Source organism: Periplaneta americana, chromosome 8 (genome assembly GCF_040183065.1).
Source record: "Periplaneta americana isolate PAMFEO1 chromosome 8, P.americana_PAMFEO1_priV1, whole genome shotgun sequence".
NCBI classification, from domain to species: Eukaryota; Metazoa; Arthropoda; class Insecta; order Blattodea; family Blattidae; genus Periplaneta; species Periplaneta americana.
This window is the reverse complement of record NC_091124.1, coordinates 30,944,665-30,972,026: the sequence shown is the minus strand read 5'-3', so window position 1 is coordinate 30,972,026 and position 27,362 is coordinate 30,944,665. Positions and strand designations below refer to the sequence as shown.

Sequence of the window (27,362 nt, the reverse complement as noted above, 5' to 3'; positions counted from 1 at the left end):
TATTCGAATATACACGTTTTTTACACTTAGGCTCGGTTGCAGAAATGCAAATCAAATCAGCCCCTGATCACCAATCAGGTCAGTCTCTTAGCACCAATCAGTTAATATCTGATTTGATTGTTCATTGCGTTGTACGAAAGTTAATCTCCAATCAATATTTCTCGATTTACTAATTGCTTATTTGAGAAAGAAATGTATTTGACATCAGTGCTATTTAGGAACCTCGGCCAATTTGATGCTCTTTAAGAGGGGCGAAACGAATGCATCAAGTTGGTGCTGATCAAGGAAACAAATGAATGGTGTAAACAAAATCGAACATAACAAACATGTTTCTTTCTAAGGTGGTTTAGCAAGCGAAAGAACAATACCTATTATCCAAGCAAGATAAGCAATTGCTTGGGAGACTACGGAAGCTAAAAAGCCACATGGAAAAATATCTTTGTTTCTTTCTCTTATATCTAGATTATTTTGCATTGTTTTAAAAACACATAATGTATGATATTTGTCGATGGGGTGATGTGACATAGATCTATATTAAGAATAATAAATATGTCAAAATGTTACGTTTTCACTGTTAAACTTTACCTGTCCTCCTACGAGACACTACCGGGAACACAGCATTAAGTATGATAAACATGTCAATCAACCCATGGGGGCGTGGTTTCCAAGACTCGAACTGGAGTTCGACGAATTTTACTTGTACAGACTTTCCAAGTTCCAATTATAACATACTGCATGTTCAGATGGTCCAAATTTTATTTCTGGGTATGTATTCCATTTGGCAACAGCTGATGTAGAGCCCGGACGGGAAGTTATGGCACAGGCGCGAGGGACGCATTTTAGTTCGTTTGCTTGGACTCGCCCTCACACTAAACTGGAGGGGTGTTGGGTTAGTTGGTTACTAGCATTCCGAGTGTTCAGATCGTTCTGCTACTACCGCTATTGCTAATACTGAAAACATTGTCCTTCTGAGCGCCCTCATTATGGCATTGTCTAAGGTGTGAAATCATACAGTAGTTCATAGTCAAGGACATGAAATAGCATACAATGTATGGAAATTCATGTCAGAAGAGGCTATAAACGGAATACCAATTCCATTGAAAAGCGTGTGTGCAAGAGTACTGGCTGCCACTGGTATTTCAAAGCGAACCTTGGCAAGAATCAGGAAAGAAGGGAAAAATATTGAGGCAGAAACAGCAGATCTTTCTCCAGTCCGGAAAAATCACAGCCGAAGAAGAAGATTGTTGTAGCTGTAGACAGTTTTGATGAGGAAGTCATAAGAAGACTCATTTATAATTTCTACGCTACGCATAAGCAGAGGGCGACTCTGCAATCGCTTCTTCCAAGAATGGATATCAGTGTATGATTATGTGAAGAAAGTAGAGAATTACATTGAAATAGAGCACGTGAAGGACAGTATTTTTCAGAACATTTCCATAAACTTAGGGACATCTGATTCCAGCACAATCAGTCGTCTGATTCGGACGGAGAATAAGAATATAAAGCTGGAATAGCGGGCGTAATTTCATTAGGTACCTTCGGACTCTTGAGTAGGAAAGTGGTGATACTAAGGTAAGACGAATGTTTTTAGAAAGAGATGAAACGGATATGCCTGCCGCTCTGAACTTGAGAACCATAACCCAAATAACCCCCACTCCTCTACCCTGCTGGCCGGCAATTTAAAACTTCGCGCATGTTGGTGCCATAACATCTCGTCTGAGCTCTACACCTTGCCACTGGGTACTAGTGATGAATGACAGTAAATGTTTGTGATGGCAGTATTGGCAACAGTAGTGGTGGTGGTGGTTGAAGTAATTATAATTGAATCTGTAATTGTTGAAATGATGTCAGTCACAATTTTTGTGATTTACAGTTTTTCATTATTTCGCAATATTTATAGTTAGTTTTGATGTTAAAATGACGTGATTATATATATCCATACTGGATTTACAGAGAATTAAAGTACTTGAATTTTACATCACATATTCATTATATATGAGGTCTCGCCTACCTCACTGAATATTACACGACTACTATGAAGTAGCCAATGTGTATTATCACCATTTAATACGAGAAAAATTCCTTGCGGCACCGGGAATCGAACCCGGGACCTCTCAGCTCTATGCGCTGAGTGCTCGTTCCAACTGAGTTATGCCGGGACACGATCCACGAATGATGTATTAACTGTTAGCAGTTGTCATAAACTGATGTTGAATATGGTCATAAAGTCATTTAAATATGCGCTCCGGCATCTATGACTTACATTGTCTAAAGTGCAGGTAGTAAGGCTGTAAAACATTACGAGAGGAGTTTGGCTGGCACAGTGGATCGTGTCCTGGCATAGCTCAGTTGGAAAGAGCACTCAGCACGTAGAGCTGAGAGGTCCCGGGTTCGATTCCCGGTGCCGGAACGAATTTTTCTCGTATTAAATGGTGATAATACTTGAATTTTGTTTAACGACAATTTTTTTTAAGTTTCTCACAAGTTTGGTTTTCATGACTAACATTGTTTTAACAAATACCAATTTCTATGGTAGGAATTTTATATTCATGACTGACCTCAGCTTCGGAATTTCAGAGTCCTTCAGTGTTGAGATCGATGTGTGTGTTGTCTTCAGTTCCAGAAGCTTGTCACACTTCTTTCTCTCAATCTCCAGTTTCTTTTCATTGTCACGAAGACGTGATGGGACCTCCCGAACTTTCATGTTGAGCTATTACAAATAAAAACATCAGCATTTAGAACTGGTTCTACAGCAGATCATGCTAAATACTGTACAAAAAACTGTTTTTTATTAATAATCTAAAGAGTCCTGTCCTGCATTATAGTTTGCATATAAATACATATAATAATATATAAAAAATTAAGAATAAAATCGAAGTTCTTAAAGTAACAAATAAAGCAAGTTACGTAACATCAAAATAATTTATAAAATTGCAACTAAATATTCATCCTTATGATGCTTGATAACACAAGCAAATGCAAATGAGTAAACTGGCCACAGCCACATGGGCGAAGGTGGAATTGTTTATCAATTGCTTTGCTCAACTTTGTGTAAAGAATAACAAAAAGAAAATGAAGTGTACTGAGCCAAGCAAAAGAAATCCAGTGACGCATCAATTTATTATCATTATTAATTACTTTCACAAAACTGTGAGTTGTTGAAACAATGATAGTTGAATAATTTTAGAATTTTGTAGCAAACAATTAATTTTTAAAATAAAATCTAGTTACATACAAACTGCTTTTCTTATGTTGTAACCTTGAACAAAATTATACAGAGTGCAAGTGAAATAACCACGTTGAAAGGGACGATAGGGTACACTTAAATGAATAGAAAATCTATATTATGTTCTGTGATTAAATGCACGGTTAAATAGAAAATTAAGTTTGAAGTTACAGCAGTCTGGCAACATCGCCACTAACACACTCTACTCGTGATACAGATGTAAGAGGTCAACGAATTCGGTGTGTCTCAGTAGGTGAGCTGCTCTCTGCCTCAACGTTGCCACTTGTTGCATCGTGCAGTGACTTGAAATTAGAGGTTTTTAAAATTAAATTTACACAGAAACCGTTCATGCTATTGAAATATGCCTTACTTACTTACTGGCTTTTAAGGAACCCGGAGGTTCATTGCCGCCCTCACATAAGCCCGCCATTGGTCCCTATCCTGATCAATTGAAATATGCCAGAGGGATAAATTAATTCTTTATTACATTTCCTATCGATATGGACAAAAATGATGATCCTATTCGGAATATTTATAGAATAAGAGGTTGTTAAACAATTGGGAAAAAACATTTTTTCTGAAAAAAAAAAAAAACTACGAATTTTCCATCAATATGATATTATAGCTTTTTGTTACATACAACATGAGCTATTCACTCTGAAAATCTGCAAGGCTATTTCAATTCCACCCTGTATATTACAAGAAATATTCAGAACAGACCCTACAAATCCATGAGGATGCTGATGATGATTTGAGATTCAAAATTTAACTAATCAACCAACTTCTGAACCTTCAGCTACAGCTAGAAAAATGTTGTTCTGCTTGCCCAGTTATCACTAATTACCTCACTAATGAGTTCTTTCACATCTGCTTCCAAATCAAATCCTCTATGGCACAGAGGGCAGCAAGGCTCTGGCTGCTGGAGTTTCTGGATGTAACGTCGAAACATGTACTCAGATGATGATAGTGTGCCTTTCTGGTCCTGAGAGAGACAGAAAAGTCATTAACGTAACTCTTGTAATTTTCATACAGTAAGTGTTTCAAATTTTGCACTTTTTGGGACTCCATGTTCGACTTATATATTGACATGGAGCAAGGCCACAAAGAGAAAAGAACCAAAGGAGAAAGATTCGATCCAGTGCGATGGGTTGAACTTCAACGTAGCTCAGTGGTTAGAGCATCCAGTGCATAGAACTGGGGATCCCAGGTTCGATCCTCGGTGCCAGAGCGAATTTTTCTCCATTAATAATAAATGGTAACCATCACAGATACTTCTGTAGGGCCAAAAAATTAATATTTATACAGATTTTTTTTCTTGCAGTCATCTTGTGCCAGTAAGTTAAGTCACTAGTAAATTTATACATACTTGTAACTCCTGGACAGTGTCTCTTGAGCGAGCTACCACTTCTTCATAATCCTTGTCTTCACAGTAATCATACAGCTCTTCCTCCTTTGCTAAAAACAATTACAATAGAAGTACATATATTAGATACAAAATGGAGAACAATATTCCACTATACATGTACCATTCTTTTTAGGCTTCAAGTTCACGAAGAGAATTAAAACATAATAACAAAAGAATTTTATTCCATTAATAATAAAAATTGTCCATAATCTTTCAATTGAATGGCCTAAAGATTTCATGAAGACAGTGCTGCTGCCAATATAGAAGAAAGAAAAATAGTGCCAAGAAATGTAAGGAGTTCAGGACTCTCAGCGTCATATTGCACTCAGCAAAGATTCTCTTGCGAATAATGAATTGACAGTTATATTCTAAGGTGAAAGGAGAATTAGAAGAAGAGCAATTTAGCTTCAAGAAGATACAAGAGATGCAATTGGACTGGTGAGAACAATCGGTGAAAAATACCTAGAGAAAAACGAAGTATATTTAGTATTTGTAGACCTGGAAAATACATTTGACAGAGTAGATTGAAATAAACTTATGGGGATCCTGAAAAAAAAAGTGTGGAGTGAAAAGAAAGGAGGTAATTTAGTAATCTTTATATGAAACAATGGATCAAAGTCAGGCTAGGAGAAGAAATGTACAGGAAAGTGGAATACAGAGAGGAGTGCAACAAGGATGCCCTTTATCACTTATCCTGTTCAACTTCTATATACTTGAAATATTTACTGAAGAAGTGTTTTCAGAACATAAGAGGGATGATAATCAGAGGAAGAAGAATAAAGTCCATAAGATTTGCTGATGACATGACATTGTTAGCAGAAAATGAGATGATATACTTGGCTCGGAAACATGACGGCCTCTGTTCTTGGAATTGGTAATCCCTCATAAACCCCCATCCTCTACTCAACCCCTAGCCGCGTGGCAGGAATACAATAGATCCCAGTATTGCCAAATCTAGTAGTCATTGCCTCTACCTGTTGGGTTTCACCCATTTTCAGTGTCTTTGTCGACATGTTGTTTCATACCATTGTGCGCTTCAATATGTCTAATTTATTCCGGCCATGATTAATGAATGTTGGAGCAGATGATCCGCAGCCAGGCCTCCTGATACACCTGAAGATCCAGGACCATCACGACAAGAACAACAAATAACACCGTCGAAGAAAACAGAATATCTTATTTGCAGAGGAGCGTAGCTAAGAAAACAAAATGTTAAAATTGTGTCTAACATTAGAAATTCTATCCATAAAGTAATCGAAAGTTCAGGCAGTTTAATAAGTATAAATCTTAACCACTTAACATCGGACGCAACCGGCGGAGTTGGATATATGGGGCATAGAAATTAAGAATTACGGTTCACCAACTAAAGAGAAAATAAACAAATTAAAACAGAATTCGGTAAGATAGACGATTTTATACGTGATTTACTTTGCCGAACAGTATGTGAACAGTACGCAAAAGAGATATCGCCAACAGCAACACCGTCCTTAGCAACCTAAATAATGACATTATTCACAGCGAGTGCTTAAAACTTTTCTAACTTACAGCAGTGAATTAAATGTTTTTAAATCACTCTCTACACGACAACCAACATATTAGCAATAGTAAAATGAATATATATGAACTTCTTCGCCAACAACACATTACAAAGAAAAGCCCTACAATTTAAAATTAAATTTACATACCAGTAATGAATAAAATATTGTATAGCACACTAGAGTAAACAGATTTTATGCGTTTGTGGAAATTATCACCCAAGGCGAAGCTGATAAAATCTAACTTTACTCTTTTGTACTATAAATTCTATAACTATTCAATGATCACAGTTTCAGAAAATTTTACCGGCGCAACATTCTTAATTAAGTATAAAATTCTGGAACTTCAATAACATGAGAATTTAACACTTATTATAGAAGTCTGCATTTTTTTGTTTATTTAGGCAAAACATGTTAGTGAAAATATAAATATTAGGCAAAACATGTTAGTGAAAATATAAATATAAAGTGTTTTTAAAATAAGTTTGTTCATTTTTACACCAATTTTGTTTTAGTAATTATAAATTAAGGTATATTTACAAAGATAATATAGTCTTTCTGAAAATCGCAGTTTCACGGAACACAGTTTGAAAAACGTTCGCAAATCACAATGACTTCAAGAATTGGCAACTCGGCTAAGGGTTTATCCCTTGCGCGTGCCTGCAGTTAACTGGTGAAGGGGATGAGGGAAGGTCGTCATGTTTTCGTGCGAAGTATACTAAGGGATATGCTACTGGAGCTAAATTACAGCTGTGATCAGTATGAGATGAAGACAAATGCAAACAAGATGACGACCATGGTTATCGGAAGAAAAATAAAGAAGGTAAATATGCAAATTCGAAATGAGGCAATAGAACAAGTGGACAGCTTCAAATACTTGGGATGTACTTATAAGCAGTAACATGAGCTGCTGCCAGGAAGACAAAAGGAGGATAGCAATGGCAAAGGAAGCTTTTAACAGGAAAAGGAGTATCTTCTGCGGACCTCTGGAGAAAGAACTAAGGAAGAGACTAGTGAAGTGCTGTGTGTGGAGTGTAGCATTGTATGGGGCAGAAACATGGACATTACGATGGAGTGAAGAGAAGCAAATAGAAGCATTTGAAATTTGAAATGTGGGTATAGAGAAGAATGGAATGTGTGCAGTGGACAGACAGAATAAGAAATGAAGCTGTGTTGGAAAGAGTGGGTGAAGAAAGAATGATGCTGAAACTGATCAAGAAGAGAAAAAGACATTGGTTGGGTCACTGGCTGAGAAGAAATTGTCTACTGAAGGATGCACTGGAAGGAATGGTGAACGGGAGAAAAGTTTGGGGCAGAAGAAGATTTCAGATGATAAGACGACATTAAGATATATAGATCATATGCGGAGACAAAGAGCAAGGCAGAAAATAGGAAAGATTGGAGAAAGCTGGGTTTGCAGTTCAAGATCTGCCATTTGACAGAACACTATGTATATGTATGTATGATTACTACAACTTTTGAGGTAGCAAAATATCAAATTATCTTGAATTTTTTATATCATTGTTTGTCATACTAATAAATACCTCAGAAAAATTTTGAATTTGTAACAGGAGTACCATAATAAATTTCTAGTACAGGAGTTGCAGGAAATGAAATTATTCTGAGTTTCCAGAAACTGAGATCACTGACAATGAAGGGGGATGTGGGTAGAACACAAAAACAGAAGAAAGGTTTCAGATGTTGAAACATACTTCTCAAATCCTCTTCTTGTTTCTTTAGTGCATCTTTCAGGTGTTTGCGATTTGCTTCTAGGGTTGTTAGTTCACGTTGTTTGCTATTTAATTTATTGGACATATCCTTAATGTCATCAGTCTGGAAAGACAGAGAATACAGTTAAGATATGATCTTATTGCAGTGGAATCCCCGTTCTGAGTTCTTCAGGGGACTGAATTTTCTATACCCAAAATCGAGAAAAATCTAAAATGGGAATTCTGCCGAAATTTGAAAAAGTAATGAACCAATATCTCATTCAACTAAATTTAATGGTTAAAATCAACATGTAGGTATAAAATATCCTATCTTTCGTTAGTATTACTGTACATAAAATTATGCTGAAAATATATATTATGTTTATATAAAAATCTGTAATATGGAGATGATCCTACTAAAAGAATATCTATGTCTATATAAAACTTCATTTTATTGCTTAGAAATATTAATACTGGCACTGCAGAAATAATACCAGTAAATCTCATCTAAACTCTTTCACTTTCGGTTTGGATCTTGGATAAACTGTGCTTGAAAAACAAAGTATCCATAATATTGCACCATAAACATAACTGAAATAAATTATGCTATATTTTGTTTCTATTATTCCTAGGTTTAATTCATGATTTATATTGAGAAAAGAAAAAACAAAGAAAAAATGTTAATAAACAACAAAAAAGAGGTACACTAATCTTACCAAACGGTCCATACAAAGTTTCAGCTCATATTTGATTCCTTGCTCAGGAATGGTTTTCAACAGATGCTGCAGAGTGTCTTCATTTTTGCTCTTTCTGCAACACATACCCAAATAATTAAAAATAACTCTAAACAAACAGTTTGAAATGTAATTCTTTAACAGTTATTTATGATATGAGTATTGTAATGGTTCATATTACAATACGAGTCTAGAAAGTTGTCAAATGAGGCCATAACAAGTATTGTAATATGAAGTTACAATAGTATATCGTACATTTTAGCCACTTTGACAAATAAATTAATTTATTAATAAAAGTTGTTGTTGTTATTGTTGTTATCTAATGCCAGGCTTTGGCAACGAAGCCATTAGCGTTCTTGCTCTCCAATATTTCTCTGTGGGCGACCAGCCTCATGGTCTAGTGGTCAGAGCTTCTGGCTATAGTTCATGAGGTCCCGGGTTCGATTCCCGGTTAGAGCACAGGAATTTTTCCTTAAAGGGGATTATTCCTGTGTTCGTCCATGGTCTGGAATTTAGGTTAAGTTTAGATTTAAGACCTCTCCTGGCACCACATTATCATAATCATCCTATCACATCATCGGGGTAATGTAACTCCGCCTTCCAGGCGCCCCAACCTCAGAAGTGGGTTACAACTAAGCCACAGCCAGGAGAGAAGACCAGAAATGTCGAAAAGACAACCTGGTGGCATTGGATAAAAAAAAAATATATTTCTCTGTGGTGGATCCATCAGGTAGAACTTCATAGGTTATGAGATGATCTTCAGTCATTTCTTCTTCTTTGTTGCATAGAGGGCAATTTGGATTTGTGTAAATTCCTATTTTATTCAAGTGTTTGGCCAAATAATCGTGTTCTGTAAGCAGTCTGAATTTTGCTATTGCAGATTTACGTGGGATTTCTGGAACAATTTAAACATAATAATAAACACCATTACTAGTTAATCACACATGACCATAACAACTTCAATGATTCATTAAATAATCTAACTATAGTGGTATGGTTAGCAGCACTCATTTCTTGGTAGTTTGAGGAGGAAAGATAAAGAAATCCCAAAAATGTGAGTTTTATGTATTTATTTCAAAATATTTGGTTTTACGCATTTTTATTTTTTTAATTAACCTAATTAATAAAAGTAATTGTATTATTTTTAAATATGTCTTTTGTGGAGAGGCGATTCGTTTATGTTTGTTTTATTAGTTTTGAACATGATAGATTTTTGTTTATAATAGAAGAACACCATTACTAGGAGGAAAAAAAAAATGATTTGATGCTCACAACTGCAGAGGTTATATCAATGTTGCTGGTGTGCCGGAATTTTGTCCCACAGGAGTTCTTTTACATGCCAGTAAATCTACTAACATGAGCCTGTCGCATTTAAACATTACTACGAGAAATAAACAAACACTGTTAAAATGAGTTCAAACGAGGATTCAGATATTGAAAATACTACAAATTCTGCAAACTGAATGTTTAGTACCATCGAAATCCCGCATAAAATATGAAGTGAAATATAAACAATATTTGAAGACTGGTGTTCCAAGAAAAATGTAGAAAGTGTGTCGGAAAAGGTAATACTGGCATACTTTAGTGAGAAAACTGCATATGAAAAGCCAACACCATTACTAGTTAATCCCACATGACCATAACAACTCCAATGATTCATTAAATAATCTAACTATAGTGGTATGGTTAGCAGCACTCATTTCTTGGTAGTTTGAGGAGGAAAGATAAAGAAATCCCAAAAATATGTGAGTTTTATGTATTTATTTCAAAATATTTGGTTTTATGCATTTTTATGTGAAATAAAACTTCGCCAATTGGGTCCTGGAGATGCGTAACATCGCCATATGAAATTTCAGCTATGTTCAATGAAGGAAAAAATATACGTAAAAACATAAAATTCCGGCCCCTACTCATCACAATGTTGTTGTTGTTGTCTAGTGCCTTGCATTTGGCAATGAAGCCATTAGCAGTCGTGCTTTCCAATACTTTTGAACTGTAGTTTCTTCTGATCTTAATGCTTCACAGGTCTTCAAGTGGTCTTCATTCATTTCTGCTGGATCGTTACACAGGACACATATGGGTGAAGCTGAGATACCTATTCTGTAGAGATGACTTGCTAGACAGTCATGATTTGTCAATAGTCTGAAGGCTGCAACTGCTGTTTTCCTTGGTCTCTGGGGGATTACATCTGGGTTGGAAAGTAATGTAATCCATTTTTTGTCTTTAGCATTTGATTCTATTTCTTGTAGGTATGAATGAGAAAATTTTGTAGTGATCAAGCGTTTTATTGAGGAATATGAGAAATTAAATTTAGACTTCTGTTTTATTGTTGTGCCTCCTCACAATGTCAATGTAATACTTTTCCCAAATTTCGTACTATGAGAAGAAACAATTTCAGGATGTATGTTTGATAGTAAAATGATCAATCAATCATCTTCTTAATGTATCCAGCTGTTTGCTGACAACATAGTCCACTGTAGTCTATTCAGTTGTTGTTTTTCACGAGAAATGAGGGGTATTTTGATCGGTGTTCATTATAGATGCCTGTTGCTAGTAGCCCTCTCGTGGGTACTTACCTTGTCGTGGTGAGGGGGCTTAAACTTGTTGTTTAAGCTAACAAGTAACGAAGAGGTACCCATATAAGCTGCAGTGACACCAACGCAGTCCCACTATATTTTTCACTGCTTATGATTCATGGAGTCCCTCAGTGTAAAATTCTCCGGAGGTAAAATAGTTCCTCAATCGGATCTCCGGGCAGGGACTGCACTGAGAGATGTCAAGAACCGTACTAAAGTACTTATTTGGAACACCAAAAGTCACACCATCCAATCAATCGGAGCCAAATTTAATATTGAAAAGAACCATATAATGTGACAAAGAGGCAAATATACCAATAGGATTGGAGTATAGTAAAATGATATTCACTTACAATTTACGTATTTCAGATTCCTTTATGGATTTTCTTTCTCTCTGGACATCAAGCTCTGTTTGCAAGCTGCTTTGCTGCTGGAGGCGCATCACTTCTTTATCCACGATATCCAGATCCTCTTCTAACCTAAGAAACGAAATCTGAATAAAAATTGTGGAGTTGGGGATTGAGAGTACCAGACCACAAACCTTTTACTTTCGAGGATGTTGGATTTGAAAGTTTGATCAAATCCTCAAAGTCACTTGCTTACAAATATGTAATACATTTAGAAACATGGTTTTAAATGTTTATTAAATATTTGACTCTGAAATGACAGGTACATTTTGCACATTCAACAATTCTGAAAGATTCTTTATGGCTTTTAAATAGACACTTCTGTACGACAGTGCAATGATGGTTGTTTCTTGAACACGTTTCACAAAAGACATTTTTTCAAACTTCAGGTACATTTTCTGAGAAAGTATTATAAATATTGTTTCGAAATTTTCCACATCCATAACTCAGTTCATTAGGAAGAATGCATAAGAAGTATCTGCATACCTCTTACAGTTGTTCATGTTACTTTTTATTTCTTCCTTCAGTTCATTCACATTTATCGACTTCTCCACTTGCTCCAGGTCCTGTACAGCTCGTTTCAGTCTTGCTTCTATACGAACAAGTTTACTCTGAGACATATCTGCCTAATACAAAAAAGAAAAGTATTACTAAGTATTATTAAATCACTGCAAAATGTAGGGTTGCCAACTGTGGCAAATAAAATTACCAGTTATTTTACACTTGCAAGTTGGATGAATATATCTAATATGTTTCACATAGAATCTGCTAAGAAAACAGTTAATTTTTATTAACTGTCTACATACTAGTGACATCTGAGATGAGCAATAAAAAAAAAATTGACAAGCAAAAATCTTGCTTAAATGTTCCAAATTCACTTTTTAAATTTGTATACAGCTTGATGCCACAGCTTTAAGAACTTAATCCTGCAACGATTTCATTTATGTATGTGTTTTTAATGACAATTCAACAAAATCAAAACTATAAACAGTAATATCATTCACAACATGACAAAGGAAACTGGGTCATTCCATGCAAAAAAGTATGTTTTTGAACCATGATGTCTCAAAAGTTAAAAATATTGTAGTAGGTTATTTTGTATGTTCTAAATATGAATTTCACGCAATATTATATTTATTTCCTTCATAGTTTGGCAGCAATCAGCATTTAAAATATTGGTTTAGCAAAGAACACGGTTTCATTCATTGAAGTTTTCTTACTATGTAAAAGAAGATGGAAAAGTAACTTCAATGCAATTCGAAAGAGGAGAGCCTTGTTTATAAATTCCCTCAAAATGAAAAAATGTATAATTTTTTAAGTAGTTACCCACGGTGAAATAATTTAAAATAATATAGAACACAAAATGCAATTCATTTTTACAGACGAAAAAACGTGTGTTTAATTCTTTAGGATATATTAATTCCACTGTGAAAATTTCAGATTATTGACTTAAATATCATGTCAGTTTTTAATAAAAAAATAACTCACCGGAACAAAGGAGCTCAGCAGGTAGGCTCTCCTGTCGTACAGAATGTTGCATGGTCAAGGTCAGGGAGACGGTCGTTTGAGATTACTCATCGTTACGAAGTCTCGCGACCGCCACACATAGCAAGCAATTTTCAAGCATCGTAACAAAAATTAATAATTTTATTAATTTAATTATTCACAGGTTTTTTTAGCTAACGTCATAAAACTTGAGAGATGGATTAAGAATAAGATTTTCTTCAATACGAATGAAATTCGCATTAATTTAAATTGGTGCATTCGAATATAAAACTATTTCTTTTTTTCAATGAGATATTTTTATGAGCATCCTTTAACATTATTCCAATTAGTCTTTAAGGTATTAAAACATGGTTGTTCAGGTTTACAATGGCGTCACTTTAGTTTCGATGACACTTCATATAGAGTGTCTAGAATATTTAAAATTATGGATAGCATGTAACTGCCACCCATTTTTCAGTCATCCATATGACTAAAATATTAATGATATGGAGGTCATACTTGGCAGTTTAATTTATTTTCATAATAACATTATTATATTAAAAAGCCCAAACAAATTCATGACATCACTGGCATATCCTTAAAATTTTGTATGGAATGACCCAACTAACCATTCTGAAACATGCGGAAAATATATATTTGAGAAAGTACGTGTCATATTCGTGAAATTTATTTAGTCTTTAATTTTAAATAGTGGACGAGAAAGAACTTGAACTTTTAACAGAATTTTAGTCGGCATATCCGGAACAAAGGGCATGCACAAACAACATTTTCGGAACCAGAGATGGAGGAAAATGAACTGCTGCCAAAATTCTGCAACTGGTTTTCACAAATAGCAATACGTTTTCAGTATATTACAAAAGAGTTTTGTCATTTTATCGAGAATTACAACTCGTCACTTACTTCTGCAATTTCTTCTTTTATCCTTTTTATTTCTTGTTTATTTGTAGCTATCTGTTTTGTTTTCATTGACATCTGCTGTTCAAGTGATACTTTTTCATCCCTGTAAACAAATTGAAACATTAAAGTAAAAGATGCATATTCTAGTTTTGATTGCACCAATGTATATTTGGGCATTAAAAGAGAATCAGGCATGGAAAAAGAATAAATTATTGACCTATTATTCCCAACGTTCTGATTGCATCGATTGTAAATGCAATCAATGTGATTATGAAACTAAAGTTTACTGTCTATGAATATTCCCAGATCTTTTACACAATCAGTTCTGTTTATTAGGACAGTATTTAGATAACAATTAAATTTCAATGAAACAGTTTTCCTAGAAAAGGTTATTACATTACTCATGGAGACGTTAATTTTCATACCATTGTCTTCCGACCATTTTGCGACTGAGTTAATGTCACCTTGAAGAAATTGACAGCACTACTTTTGATTATACAGAAAATTTTTAAATAGTCAAAAAATAACAGACAGCCAAAACTTATTTTTTTACATAGCTATGAATATTATAAATACGAGAGGCCTAAAGTAGAGACCTGCGGGAGTCCACAATTTGTGTTATAAGGATAAGAGTGTATATTAAACAGTCTTACATATGATTGCCTATTGATATTAAATAATTTTCGAACCAGTTCATGTAGCTTACAGAAAGATTAATGTTTTCTAACTTATGGATCAGGACATAGTGCGGCACTACATTGAAAGCTTTACTGAAATCGAAATATTAGGAAAATTGGCTAATGCCACAACTGACTGACGAGGAGAAACAGAGGTTCATTCTTCAAGAAGACGGAGCCCCTCCACATTGGCATACGGAGATCCAGAGGTAACTAAATCAACATTTACCAGGTCGATGGATTGGTCATGTAACACACAGACAGCAGCTTCTGTACATGGCCATTCCGTTCACCGGATTTCGAAGTGTGTGATTTCTTTCTGTGGGGTTTCGTTAAGGACAATGTTTACATACCTCCACTTCCAGCGACGTTGGCCGAATTCAGAAGGTGCATTAATACAGCAATCAAGAACATCACACAAGACATGCTTGAGAGGGTTTGGCAAGAATGGGATCACTGCCTGGACATCTGCCATGTATCCTAAAGTGGCTCAGGTTGGTGATGGTGATGGCAGTGACAATGGAATCATGGTGGTGATAGTGATGATAATGATTAATTTTCTTTATGCAGTCACAATCAAGAAGAAATACATTCAATGAAAAGACTAACCTGTAGCCATCTACTTTGTTCTGCACTTCTTGTTCCTCAGCTTCCAGCTGTGATGTTAAAGCCTTAAAAGCTGCGTTCATTTCTTCCATCTTCTTATTCACTTTATTCATGAGAGAAGACACTTCTTCCTCTGACATCTGAGTGCTAGACATTGCTGTGTGTGCAACAAAATAATATTTCGGATTATATACTATATTTTAACATGTGAAAGAAATAAAGTATATATTCTGAAGTGATAGAGTGTTAAAAGTTGTGTAATCAAGATGTACAAAATAATAGTTAGAAATAAAGAACACAAACTGCCACCAACTATAGCCGAGATATATACACCTGAACTTGGTTATAGCATAATCAAAAGGACTAAAGGTATGATGATAAACGAGTGTCACTATAACAAAGAATAAATACTGTACATACAACAAATATACCTCAAAAAAGACATTTAATCGCAATATTGCGTATTTTGTACACCACTATAATAGAACTGGCGGCTGGGTAGCTCAGTTGGTAGAGCAGTTGGCTACAGACTGGAAGGTCCGGGGTTCGATCCCAGGTGGTGACAGGATTTTTTCTCGTTGTCAAACTTTCGGAACGGCCCCGAGGTTCACTCAGCCTCCTATAAAATTGAATACCGGGTCTTTCCCGGGGGTGAAAGGCGGTCAGAGCGTGGTGCCGACCACATCACCTCATTCTTGTGCCGAGGTCATGGAAAGCATGGAGCTCTACCTCCATGTCCCCCAAGTGCCTTCATGGCATGTTACGGGGAACCTTTACCTTTACTATAATAGAACTTATAATTTTATGTAGGCTTAGAGCACAACATTTTAAAATACTTCATACTGTTGTTTATTATTTTTAAAAATAAAATTACTGCATTGGATTGTAGAAAACGGTGAAAAACGGGGTAAAACACTACAAAGTTGTTTGGAACCTCATGACACCAATAAGACATTATTCATGAGGCAACTAAGTCAGGAGATAATGGGTAGAGTGGCAAGTTCCTTTCCCCCTCCATTGCATACATCGCTGACTAGTAACATAGTTCAGTAATTAGACTTCATATGTATACAAACAATTGAAGGGGTGAGAATAATATAGTCCTAAGCCACACAGACAAAAATTTTACAGGGGAGCATATTGAAGGTTTAGAATTCAATGCTATTAGGTGCGGTATCATAATTTCTTTGGCATATACTTAGTCATTTGTTGAGTAATTTTTATAATATTTTAATAGTAGCTTCCTCATGTGTGTAAGAAATGAACAGCATGAAAAATTATTTTTGTTAAAAGTGTGGCTTTGGATTATCTCATTCTTAGCCCTTCAATTGTTCTTCCTCTGAAACATATCGCTGATGTAAGATGTAGTGTCTGATTATAGACATATCAGCCAGAACCTCAATCAGAGGTAGCCTACTACAATGTAAAGTACAGTTATTTGAAATACATACAATGAGATACACGAACAAAAGTTGTCCTGAAATCTCAGGGAAAACTGAGATACGAACTTAAATTGAGGGGATTTGATCTGATATCGAAACTGGAATCCAGTGTGGCTTAGTGGATAAAAGCGTTAGCTATATCCTGTGACAAGCGAGACATCATCTCACAATAAGATTATGATCAAGATCTACACAGGCACCTGAGTAATTCAATCCAGCTGAAAGCTAAGAGTACCTCTACAAGAAATATAAAAAAGGCTTACACTCTGTGAAAAGCATGCTTCACACCTCTTCAATAAGTTTTGAGAAACAAAAATATAGCCCTTAAATGTTTGGAATAATTACTCACATATTCTTTCATGAATGTCTAAATTTTCAGCAAGTCTATTGACCCTCTTGTTCCTATTTCCTATCCTCTCATAATGCTGGTCCACTTCTGTCTGAAGTTTCCCCTTCTTTACTTCTTCTCGTGTTATTTCAGACTGCAGTTTCTTATCTTCCTTATCGAGCTGATTCAACTTTGAGTACAGCTGCAATTGAAATCAATAATATTATACCACAAGACACAAAACTGTCTTTATAATACAGTATGATTCAGGAGGAATAGTAAATATTTTAGAAGTGGTAGTATGGACTATCATGAGTACAAAGTTCATACAAGCAAGTGTCCAATTTTCAATGGGTGTGGAGATACAGCAGTTTGAATATGTATAACAAGCATCACTACAGCAAAAAGTAAAAGACAATTTCAATTATTTAATGATTACGTACATTTATAGCTTATGTATGTGCTTCAACAGTTTAATGCACTTTACCACTTTATTGACAACAGTAAGTATTGCTCTTCTGAGGTCATCTTGTAATTCTTTTATGAGAGCAATGCTATTCATAATGACAGCGACAAATTCGTCCCTCGTGTTTACTTTGTTTTTGGACACTTCGCCTTTCATCCATCTCCACAGACAAAAACGACAGAAGTAAGACCTGGCTGGCCAATGTACGTGATCAATCATTTGGGGAATATGAGATTTAGATTGTATGTCACCTGACGGCTAAAATGTACAGGGACTCTGTCATGCTGGAAAAACATGTCCATTCATGTAGCAAAAGAGACAACAAACAGATGTTTCTCTACACCCATTACGAACAGTGCTGCCCTCAGACACACTCAGAAGAGATACATGTACTCTATACACAGTCAATAGTATGTGGTCATTCCTCTTTCCTTCTTTCCACTTGTGTTTATTATTTATTTATTTAATCTGACAGGATTAAGGCCATAGGACCTTCTCTTCCACTCTACCAGATAGCACGTACAAACACAGCAAATACAAACAATGATAGTAAATAACAAAAATTACATTAAATTCCAATAGAAGATCAACAGGATCACAAAGGATTACACTACGATAGGTATAAATCAGTTTCGACCTGACATTTAGATAAATATTATCCTTATTTTTAATATACCTCTTATTAGAGAGTAATTAATAAAAGGATTTTTGTTGAATTGATCATTAGAGAAGAGAGGATTTCCTCTATAAATGGGGTATGAACCTATTAGCTTCATTTAGCTTACTTTTCTAATATAATGTTTGGTTTGGAATACATTTTGGTGTACTGACAGAATGATCAAATCAACCAATCTTCTTAATGTATCCAGCTGTTTGCTGACAACATAAAGTCCACTATAGTCCACTGCAGTCTATTCAGTTGTTGTTTTTCACGAGAAATGAGGGGTATTTTGATCGGTGTTCATTATATACATTTTGGTGTATGGTGCACAAACATTTTTTATATTTTAGGAAATAGTTTGATTCTGTTAGATGTAATAAAGGTAATTTTTAAGGCTTGTTATGCATAACATTCAAACAGCTGTATCTCCGTACCCAATGAAAATTATACACATATTTATATGAATTTTTATACTCAGAACAGTCCCTACTACCACCTCCAAAAATATTTATTATTCCTCTTGAATCACACTGTACATCATAATGACTATTTTTCCAAAGATTTTTATTACTCTCCAACTTTCAACTTTCAACTGAATATGAAACCATAAACATCAGACTTCACTACAAGAAGGTAACCACTTAACTGTTAATAATACACAGAAGTCATATCATTAAATACATAAAGTAATTTTATTCACGACTTTGCCCTCTTAAGTAAGGGATACAAAATCTGTTCATAAAAGTAGAAACATTTTTTTTTCTGTCCGATGGTGGCTATCTGACTTTGCGTCATTCATCCAATCATCCCCATCTATGAGCGACATGCTGAAGCTGTAGTTCTTTTTGCCACTATAGGCATTGCCCTTGGTGCACCATTGAAGGTAAACTACAAAGTGTCACATGATCATGATTAGTGGAGCAGCAGTGTAATGCTGATCTTTGTTCGCCACAAATTCCACTTCGACCCAATAGGATTCGAACCCAGGTTACCAATATGAAAAAATTGGTGTTCTGGCAATCCGGTTACCAGTGTGCCAATAGAAAAATATAGTGCATATTTTCCATTGCAAAAGACCGAAGCACTACATGCTAACTAATCGTGTAAAAACTATCTGTAAAATAACATTATGAACTTACATTATTTCGTTCAATTTGTTTCACTTTCATTTCAGAATTGAAGTTCTCAATGACTTTGTTCAGTTCCTCTGTAGTGCCTTGGAATCTAGTTTCTATGCTTTCCTCCAATTCGTGCTCATTTCTCTGTACTCCTTGCAACTCAGTCTTCTTCTTTTCTGCGTATTTTAGGTTAGGACACAAATTAATTACGTAATATGTGTAGACTTTAATTTTCGTTTCCTGTATCTTAGACAGGCTTAAGATGTATGAAAGATAAAAACAACTCAAGAAATCACGCACACACAGAAATTACATATTACTCCTAAATTCAGCTCTGCCTGTTAAACATTAAGATCCTTTAACTTTTATTGATGATATACATATCCTTAAAATAGCATTCTTATTCTACACACAAAATCCATACACACATTACATTACAAAGCCTGTATACACATTAGAAAAGGCGCAACGTATCTTTTAGGAATCCAAAACATCTGTATGTGTCCCTCCGTGGTCTCTGCATAGTCGAATGCACAGCCATGTTCTCTTGTTCATGTTATCCAACATTCTTAAGGTACAGTCACATGTCGCTACTTTTGCAGAAATGTAGTACAAAAACTGCGCAACTCTCATACTGCAACATGTGAACAACGGTACAACGTGAAAAGTAGCGGCTGTCAAACCTGCTGCCCGCTACTTTTTCATACTGCGCGCAGCTTAAAAGTAGCGACGTGTGAACAGGGCTCTCAGGGTTGCAGCCGCAGCATTTTTGTTATCGGTTTTGTTGAAACTTTTGCTGTGGTTGCGACCATTGTTGCCACCCAAATGTGCCAATGATACTTTTATTGTTTGGATATAATTTAATGTTAGACGTGATGAAAATGAATTATTTGTAACAGTTGTTATTAAATGCATAACACAGTCTGAGCATATTTGCTGACGATATAATTCATTTTTTTAATTTTCCGTAGCGTAGTTTCAAACAGGAGGGTTGCCAACATTGATTACGTGAATATGCTGTTGGTTATCATTTAAGTATATAGGCGTTTTAAAGCTTTATAGTAAAAATAATGCCAATTTCTGAATACTAGTTAGTACAGAAAAGCAAATAATAGGTAAGTAAGCTTTCGCATGAATTTCTTAATAATGCGAACATAACCACAAAATGTATATTGAGAAGTCAACACGGAGATGGAAACCTGCAGCATGACTGCGGCTGCAAAAGTAGCGCCTTGTGTGTGAACACACTCGCAACCACCAGTTGCAACCTTTGCTGCACTCGGGTTGCGCAGCATGAAAATTAGCGTGCAGCACGCTACTTTTGGCTTACGTGTGAACACGACACACAACTTTTGCAGCTGCAGTACAAAAGTTGAGCAGCAAAAGTAGCGACGTGTGACCGTACCTTTAGGGTCACTGTCAGGAGAGCTTGTGCACTGCATTTTCCAGTTCATCAGCGGAAGCTGTGGTAAATCGCGAATTCATCAGAAAACATTACCTTTGCCTGCTGATCCGTTATTGAAAATTGTTGCAACATCCAACCACAAGCATCCACACGTCTCTCCAAATCACCATCTGATAATTCATTAACATTCACCGGACACCAACATTTCAATTTCAGGTCCAATTTCATGTGTTTCCACGTGGTTGATTCTGGTATTTCCAACTGAGCAGCACGATTCAGTGTGGATTTTACCGGAGATTGCTGGACAGATTGTGCCATGTCTGCACAACGTTCAAGCCCTGTGGATGGCCTTCCACTTCTCAGCGTGTCACAAACACTGCCCATTGTGAATAGCTTTCTTTTCCCACAGCAACAAAGTCTTCTGTGTTGGTGCTTCCTTCTCATATCGCGCAACGAAATCGTCCATGACATTTTTCATTGCTTTGCCATATTTGATGCTCATGGACCCATACAGCAGCCACCAAACATTCCTCAATCGTGTCAGCCATTTCGTCAACTAACAATCTAGTGCCTTGCATTCCAATTCCCAGAGCATCAACAATGGACATCATAGTGCCAACCTCACCAACATGAACATGGCATGTCAGCTTGAATTTAATGTATGTAATGTAATTTAATTTAAGGAAAGTGTATAATTTGTAATGTGTATACGGACTTTGTGTGCAGAGACTGTATAAAGAAATATAAATTAATATTCTGAGCAAACACATCTAGAAAGTAAACAATTTTATCTTACAAAAAAAAAAAAATCTCTTCAGAATAATGGTGAAGGTGTACATAAAAGGCAATCACGTTAAAAGGTTTTCCAAAATTTAGAAATCTTGACCTTAACTTGTGACCACAATGTGACACCAGGCTTGTGATGCTAATGGGTTTAATATTCTGAAATTCTTCGGGTGACAAATGTTTCCTGTGATGATGCCTGATTCGGCTTAGATCTGCACAATCCAGCAATATGACTCAACCTCCATCTCCCATTTCCTGTGAGTTGGGTCATTACTAAGGCCCAATATGAGTAGGTGCTTATTTAGATGGCAATGTCCAGTCAAAAGTCCAGTTACCCATGTTAAGATTCTCCTTTCCAAAGTGAGAAGTTGTTTAGCTGAGCCAGGTTTTGATTCTCCAACAAAGAGTTCAGCCTGTCTCATAGCTGTTGCAAATATAGCTGAGTCAGGTTTTGGTTCTCCAACAAAGAGTTTACCCTGTCTCATAGCTGTTGCAAATTTAGTTGAGTCAGGTTTTGGTTCTCCAACAAAGAGTTTAGCCTGTCTCATAGCTGTTGCAAATATAGCTGAGTCAGGTTTTGGTTCTCCAACAAAGAGTTTAGCCTGTCTCATAGCTGTTGCAAATTTAGTTGAGTCAGGTTTTTGTTCTCCAACAAAGAGTTTAGCCTGTCTCATAGCTGTTGCAAATATAGCTGAGTCAGGTTTTGGTTCTCCAACAAAGAGTTTAGCCTGTCTCTTAGCTGTTGCAAATTTAGTTGAGTCAGGTTTTGGTTCTCCAACAAAGAGTTTAGCCTGTCTCATAGCTGTTGCAAATTTAGTTGAGTCAGGTTTTTGTTCTCCAACAAAGAGTTTAGCCTGTCTCATAGCTGTTGCAAATATAGCTGAGTCAGGTTTTGGTTCTCCAACAAAGAGTTTAGCCTGTCTCATAGCTGTTGCAAATATAGCTGAGTCAGGTTTTGGTTCTCCAACAAAGAGTTTAGCCTGTCTCATAGCTGTTGCAAATTTAGTTGAGTCAGGTTTTTGTTCTCCAACAAAGAGTTTAGCCTGTCTCATAGCTGTTGCAAATATAGCTGAGTCAGGTTTTGGTTCTCCAACAAAGAGTTTAGCCTGTCTCATAGCTGTTGCAAATTTAGTTGAGTCAGGTTTTTGTTCTCCAACAAAGAGTTTAGCCTGTCTCATAGCTGTTGCAAATATAGCTGAGTCAGGTTTTGGTTCTCCAACAAAGAGTTTAGCCTGTCTCTTAGCTGTTGCAAATTTAGTTGAGTCAGGTTTTGGTTCTCCAACAAAGAGTTTAGCCTGTCTCATAGCTGTTGCAAATTTAGTTGAGTCAGGTTTTTGTTCTCCAACAAAGAGTTTAGCCTGTCTCATAGCTGTTGCAAATATAGCTGAGTCAGGTTTTGGTTCTCCAACAAAGAGTTTAGCCTGTCTCATAGCTGTTGCAAATTTAGTTGAGTCAGGTTTTTGTTCTCCAACAAAGAGTTTAGCCTGTCTCATAGCTGTTGCAAATATAGCTGAGTCAGGTTTTGGTTCTCCAACAAAGAGTTTAGCCTGTCTCTTAGCTGTTGCAAATTTAGTTGAGTCAGGTTTTGGTTCTCCAACAAAGAGTTTAGCCTGTCTCATAGCTGTTGCAAATTTAGTTGAGTCAGGTTTTTGTTCTCCAACAAAGAGTTTAGCCTGTCTCATAGCTGTTGCAAATATAGCTGAGTCAGGTTTTGGTTCTCCAACAAAGAGTTTAGCCTGTCTCATAGCTGTTGCAAATTTAGTTGAGTCAGGTTTTTGTTCTCCAACAAAGAGTTTAGCCTGTCTCATAGCTGTTGCAAATATAGCTGAGTCAGGTTTTGGTTCTCCAACAAAGAGTTTAGCCTGTCTCTTAGCTGTTGCAAATTTAGTTGAGTCAGGTTTTGGTTCTCCAACAAAGAGTTTAGCCTGTCTCATAGCTGTTGCAAATTTAGTTGAGTCAGGTTTTTGTTCTCCAACAAAGAGTTTAGCCTGTCTCATAGCTGTTGCAAATATAGCTGAGTCAGGTTTTGGTTCTCCAACAAAGAGTTTAGCCTGTCTCATAGCTGTTGCAAATTTAGTTGAGTCAGGTTTTTGTTCTCCAACAAAGAGTTTAGCCTGTCTCATAGTTGTTGCAAATATAGCTGAGTCAGGTTTTGGTTCTCCAACAAAGAGTTTAGCCTGTCTCATAGCTGTTGCAAATATAGCTGAGTCAGGTTTTGGTTCTCCAACAAAGAGTTTAGCCTGTCTCATAGCTGTTGCAAATATAGCTGAGTCAGGTTTTGGTTCTCCAACAAAGAGTTTAGCCTGTCTCATAGCTGTTGCAAATCTCCAGGCTCCTAGTAATCCTTTCATCATGTCCTTCTTTAGAGCCTGTTTGATTATGTATTTAGAGATGACAACATAACGTTCTGGGCCACTTTGACTCTCACATACTCAATTTTTTTTTTTTTTTTTTCAAATTTAAATACACAATTATTACAATCAGGAAATTCCAAAAATACATATTAAATATAATAGAAACAAAAATACATTAAGAAAACAACTATTATAGACATCAAACAAGACTGAACATCTATGTTAAGATATCAATATCAATTAATATCAAGAATGAACATGTTAAATATTTAAACAAAACATAAATATAAATTAAAGAATTTAACCCAGTATGAGAGCAAACACTCATGGTCGGGAGTTCAAAACCACACTATAGATAAGCAGAAAGAAGAAGGAAGACGAAATAAACAATTAATATAAGTAATAAAATAGCACAGATTACAAAAACAAGAGCCTGTATGATAAAAAAAACGATCACAATTGAAAAAGTATATAACCAATATTCACAAGTAAATAAGACTAATAATTAGCAATTAATTATCTAACCTTATGTCAAGTTCCCTTAATAATTTCTTTAATTAAGAGTTTAACTTCGGAATATGTATAAGAACTTTCTTGCGTTAAATTTTAACGTACCTTGTTAACATGTTTCAACCTATGCGAAGGTATGTTAAAATTCAACACAAGAAAGTTCTTATCATACATATAAGGTAAGTTAAAATTTAACACAAGAAAGTTCTTATCATACATATTCCGAAGTGATACAGTGTTAAAAGTTGTGTAATCAATATGTATAAGAGTTTAAATTTAATCATACTGAAGCTAGTTAAAACAGGGTGCCGGTACTGAGAAATTAATTTGTTTTATAGTTTGAAGCCATTGTTGAAGCCATGTTTCATACCAGCAGCCGCTGAACTTTTGGATTCTGTGAAATGAAATAATGTGTTTCTTTTTGTATTATAATTATGCCAATATGTATGTTATTACAATGTACCGAAGTACATGATATTTCCATGCAGAAATTCTGTGTCATCATGTGATAAAGGATGAGTGGAACGGAGAAAAATTCTCTAATCCTCTCAGTTTAGGTTCCACCTCTTAGGTTCCCTCTAGCGGCATCGGAATGGGAATCCGGTGTGGCTTAGTGGATAGAACGTCAGCATGTAGAGCTGAAAACCCGGGTTCAAATCCCAGTGCCGGAGAGAATTTTTCTTCGTTCCATCCATCCTTCACCACATTATGCCAATATGTGTTGAAATTTTTCTTGTTCTTATGAAAGAAAGTTAACAATGTATATTTATACATCTGCTCCAATTTTTGAAAACGTTAAAATCCAAATAAAGAAGTTTAGAAGGGTAATCAATAGACTTTTTCACACAAGTTTTGATTATTCTCTTTTGTAGTAAATCCAGATGCTTTCTTATAGATTTAGAAACATTGCCCAACCGACACTGCCATAACATAATACAGATTGCAACAAGGATAAATAAATAAATCTTAAAATATTAATAGGGAAGTAAGAACGAAGTTTAACAAATCTATGCATAATTTTGCGTAATTTATTACATAAAAATGCAATATGTATCTCCTGTCTAAGGTGCTGGCCAATTAGATTCCAAGATATTTAACTTTAATAGAAACGGTTAAACATGGACAGTCACAATTTAGAGAAATTGTAGAATTAGGATTGTGAATTTTAATATTGTGAATATAGTCATGATGTATGGCATTGTGTTGATGTTAGTGAAAAGGATATAACTGTTGTTTTAGAAATATTTAAAGATAGTAATTTGAAAATTAAAAGCTCACTTCACATATAATCAAAATTTCGTGACAAAAATACACTAAAATAATCTTTCATGCAGCACAACTAACTGGCAAAGTGGCTAATCCATGCACAGATAATCGAGAGTTTGCTGTATTACACAATTATCTTAAAGCTTTCAGAGGTCCCAAAAAAGAAAAACATTTCTGCTCAACTGATGAAACTGTTAATTGTTTATGTTTGTAAACTAAATTAATCAGTAATTAATATAAAGTACTTGCATACCTTTTTCAGTGATGAGTTTCTGGATGTGGCCTTCTTTTTGGCGAAGCATTTCTAAGCGTTCTGTAATGGGCTTCAACCTGTTGTTATATTTCTCAATCTGATCCTTGTTCACGTTCATGCGGTTTGTTGCTTCGTTGAGCTCATTTTTCTTTGAGTTTACCTCTTCATTAACTTTTTCGAGATGCTCAATGTCATTGTTGACGAGCTTCAAATCTGTGGAAAATACAAAAAAAGCAGCTTGGTATGGTATGGTATTTATGGGGGGGAGGAGGAGGGGGGTTCAATTAATGACAATAGCACTTCAATCCCCCAGGATTGCTCTCAACATCCTTTCAAGAAGACATAATGTAATAAGAAGCTTACGTAAAAATAAAAACAGTAGAGCTTTGATTATTGTCGATAATTAATTCCACAAAGCTGTGACAGTTATTAAAATGACGGTAATCAGGGCCATGTTTTTTTTTTTTTTTTGTTATAAGCAATAAACGTAATGTGTGATTGAGAGATGCACCAGGTATATGTAGGTTTTATCATAACTGTAACTGAGTTATGACAGTAAATTTCTCACGAATTTTCGCGAAAATTGATTGTTTCTGCAATAAAAACGAAAAAGGCCCTTTTCTTATTATTTTAAAGAAATATAGCATATTACTTTTGAAGATGTTAGCTGCAAAAGAATATGGAGAATATTATCTGGGAATTCTGTTATTCTCATTAATGGCCTATGGAACTTACAGACATGTTATACATATTGTGACAGCCACGTGAGATTCAATCTCACTACCGGCAGAAAAAGGGCTAGGTCGGCCGTGGTTCGGGTGGGTTGCACTCGCATCTGCTTCCTGGGGCATGTGCTGTGGCATAGAGAGGAGAGGGGAGAGAACGACTGCGGCAGAGAGGAGAGAAATCCAGATTATTCGAGAGTGCTATCTCTGGACACCCATGGAAATTTCTCGTAACTATGGTTTGGTTATAAATATGACACGCAAATGAACTTGAGGAGCAGTTTAATTAGTTGCAGTGTTGTTACAGTCAGTGGACAGCAAGTCAGCCAGTCTTGTGTAGCAGTGAAGCCAGCTTTGAGACCGGAGTTCGACTTGAGTTGTGTCTGTAACTGTGGAGCCGGAAGTCCTGAGTTTGAGTGCAGTGAACCGCAGTTGGGGGACCTGAGTTCGAAGTTCAGCGGATTGTCTCTGTAGGTCTGGGGTTCGAGATACTGTGAACTCGAGTGACTGAGCTAGAAGAACTAGCCAAGGCAAACGAACTGTGAACTGAGAACCAACAGTTCTGATTTGTAAATAGTGCTTTGTGAACATTAGTTAAGATTAACAGTTCATTGTTGTTCTCAATAATCCAAGTAAACTGTCATTGTCGTGTGGAGTGCAAATCCATTGTTGACGGGAGTAGAATTAAATTGTAGAAAGTGATTATTATTGTTGTAAGAATAAAACTACATTATTGTTTTGAATTTTAAAGTTACACTGGTGTCAGAGAA

General features: G+C 35.8%; 1 protein-coding gene across 6 annotated transcripts in view; it reads right to left on the bottom strand.

The window, feature by feature from the left end:
* Positions 1 to 27,362, bottom strand: part of rad50 (DNA repair protein rad50) — a 394,123-nt gene that overhangs the window by 39,172 nt on the left and 327,589 nt on the right. For all 6 annotated transcript variants that reach the window (XM_069832697.1, XM_069832701.1, XM_069832699.1 and 3 more), the window contains 12 exons: positions 25,868 to 26,080; positions 19,315 to 19,469; positions 17,070 to 17,250; positions 15,282 to 15,435; positions 13,999 to 14,098; positions 12,079 to 12,218; positions 11,539 to 11,664; positions 8,592 to 8,685; positions 7,879 to 7,999; positions 4,593 to 4,681; positions 4,071 to 4,208; positions 2,559 to 2,710 (listed from right to left, as the gene is read on the bottom strand). In XM_069832697.1, coding sequence (XP_069688798.1) covers positions 2,559 to 2,710; positions 4,071 to 4,208; positions 4,593 to 4,681; positions 7,879 to 7,999; positions 8,592 to 8,685; positions 11,539 to 11,664; positions 12,079 to 12,218; positions 13,999 to 14,098; positions 15,282 to 15,435; positions 17,070 to 17,250; positions 19,315 to 19,469; positions 25,868 to 26,080 — 1,663 coding nt within the window. The remainder of the gene's footprint in view (positions 1 to 2,558; positions 2,711 to 4,070; positions 4,209 to 4,592; positions 4,682 to 7,878; positions 8,000 to 8,591; positions 8,686 to 11,538; positions 11,665 to 12,078; positions 12,219 to 13,998; positions 14,099 to 15,281; positions 15,436 to 17,069; positions 17,251 to 19,314; positions 19,470 to 25,867; positions 26,081 to 27,362) is intronic.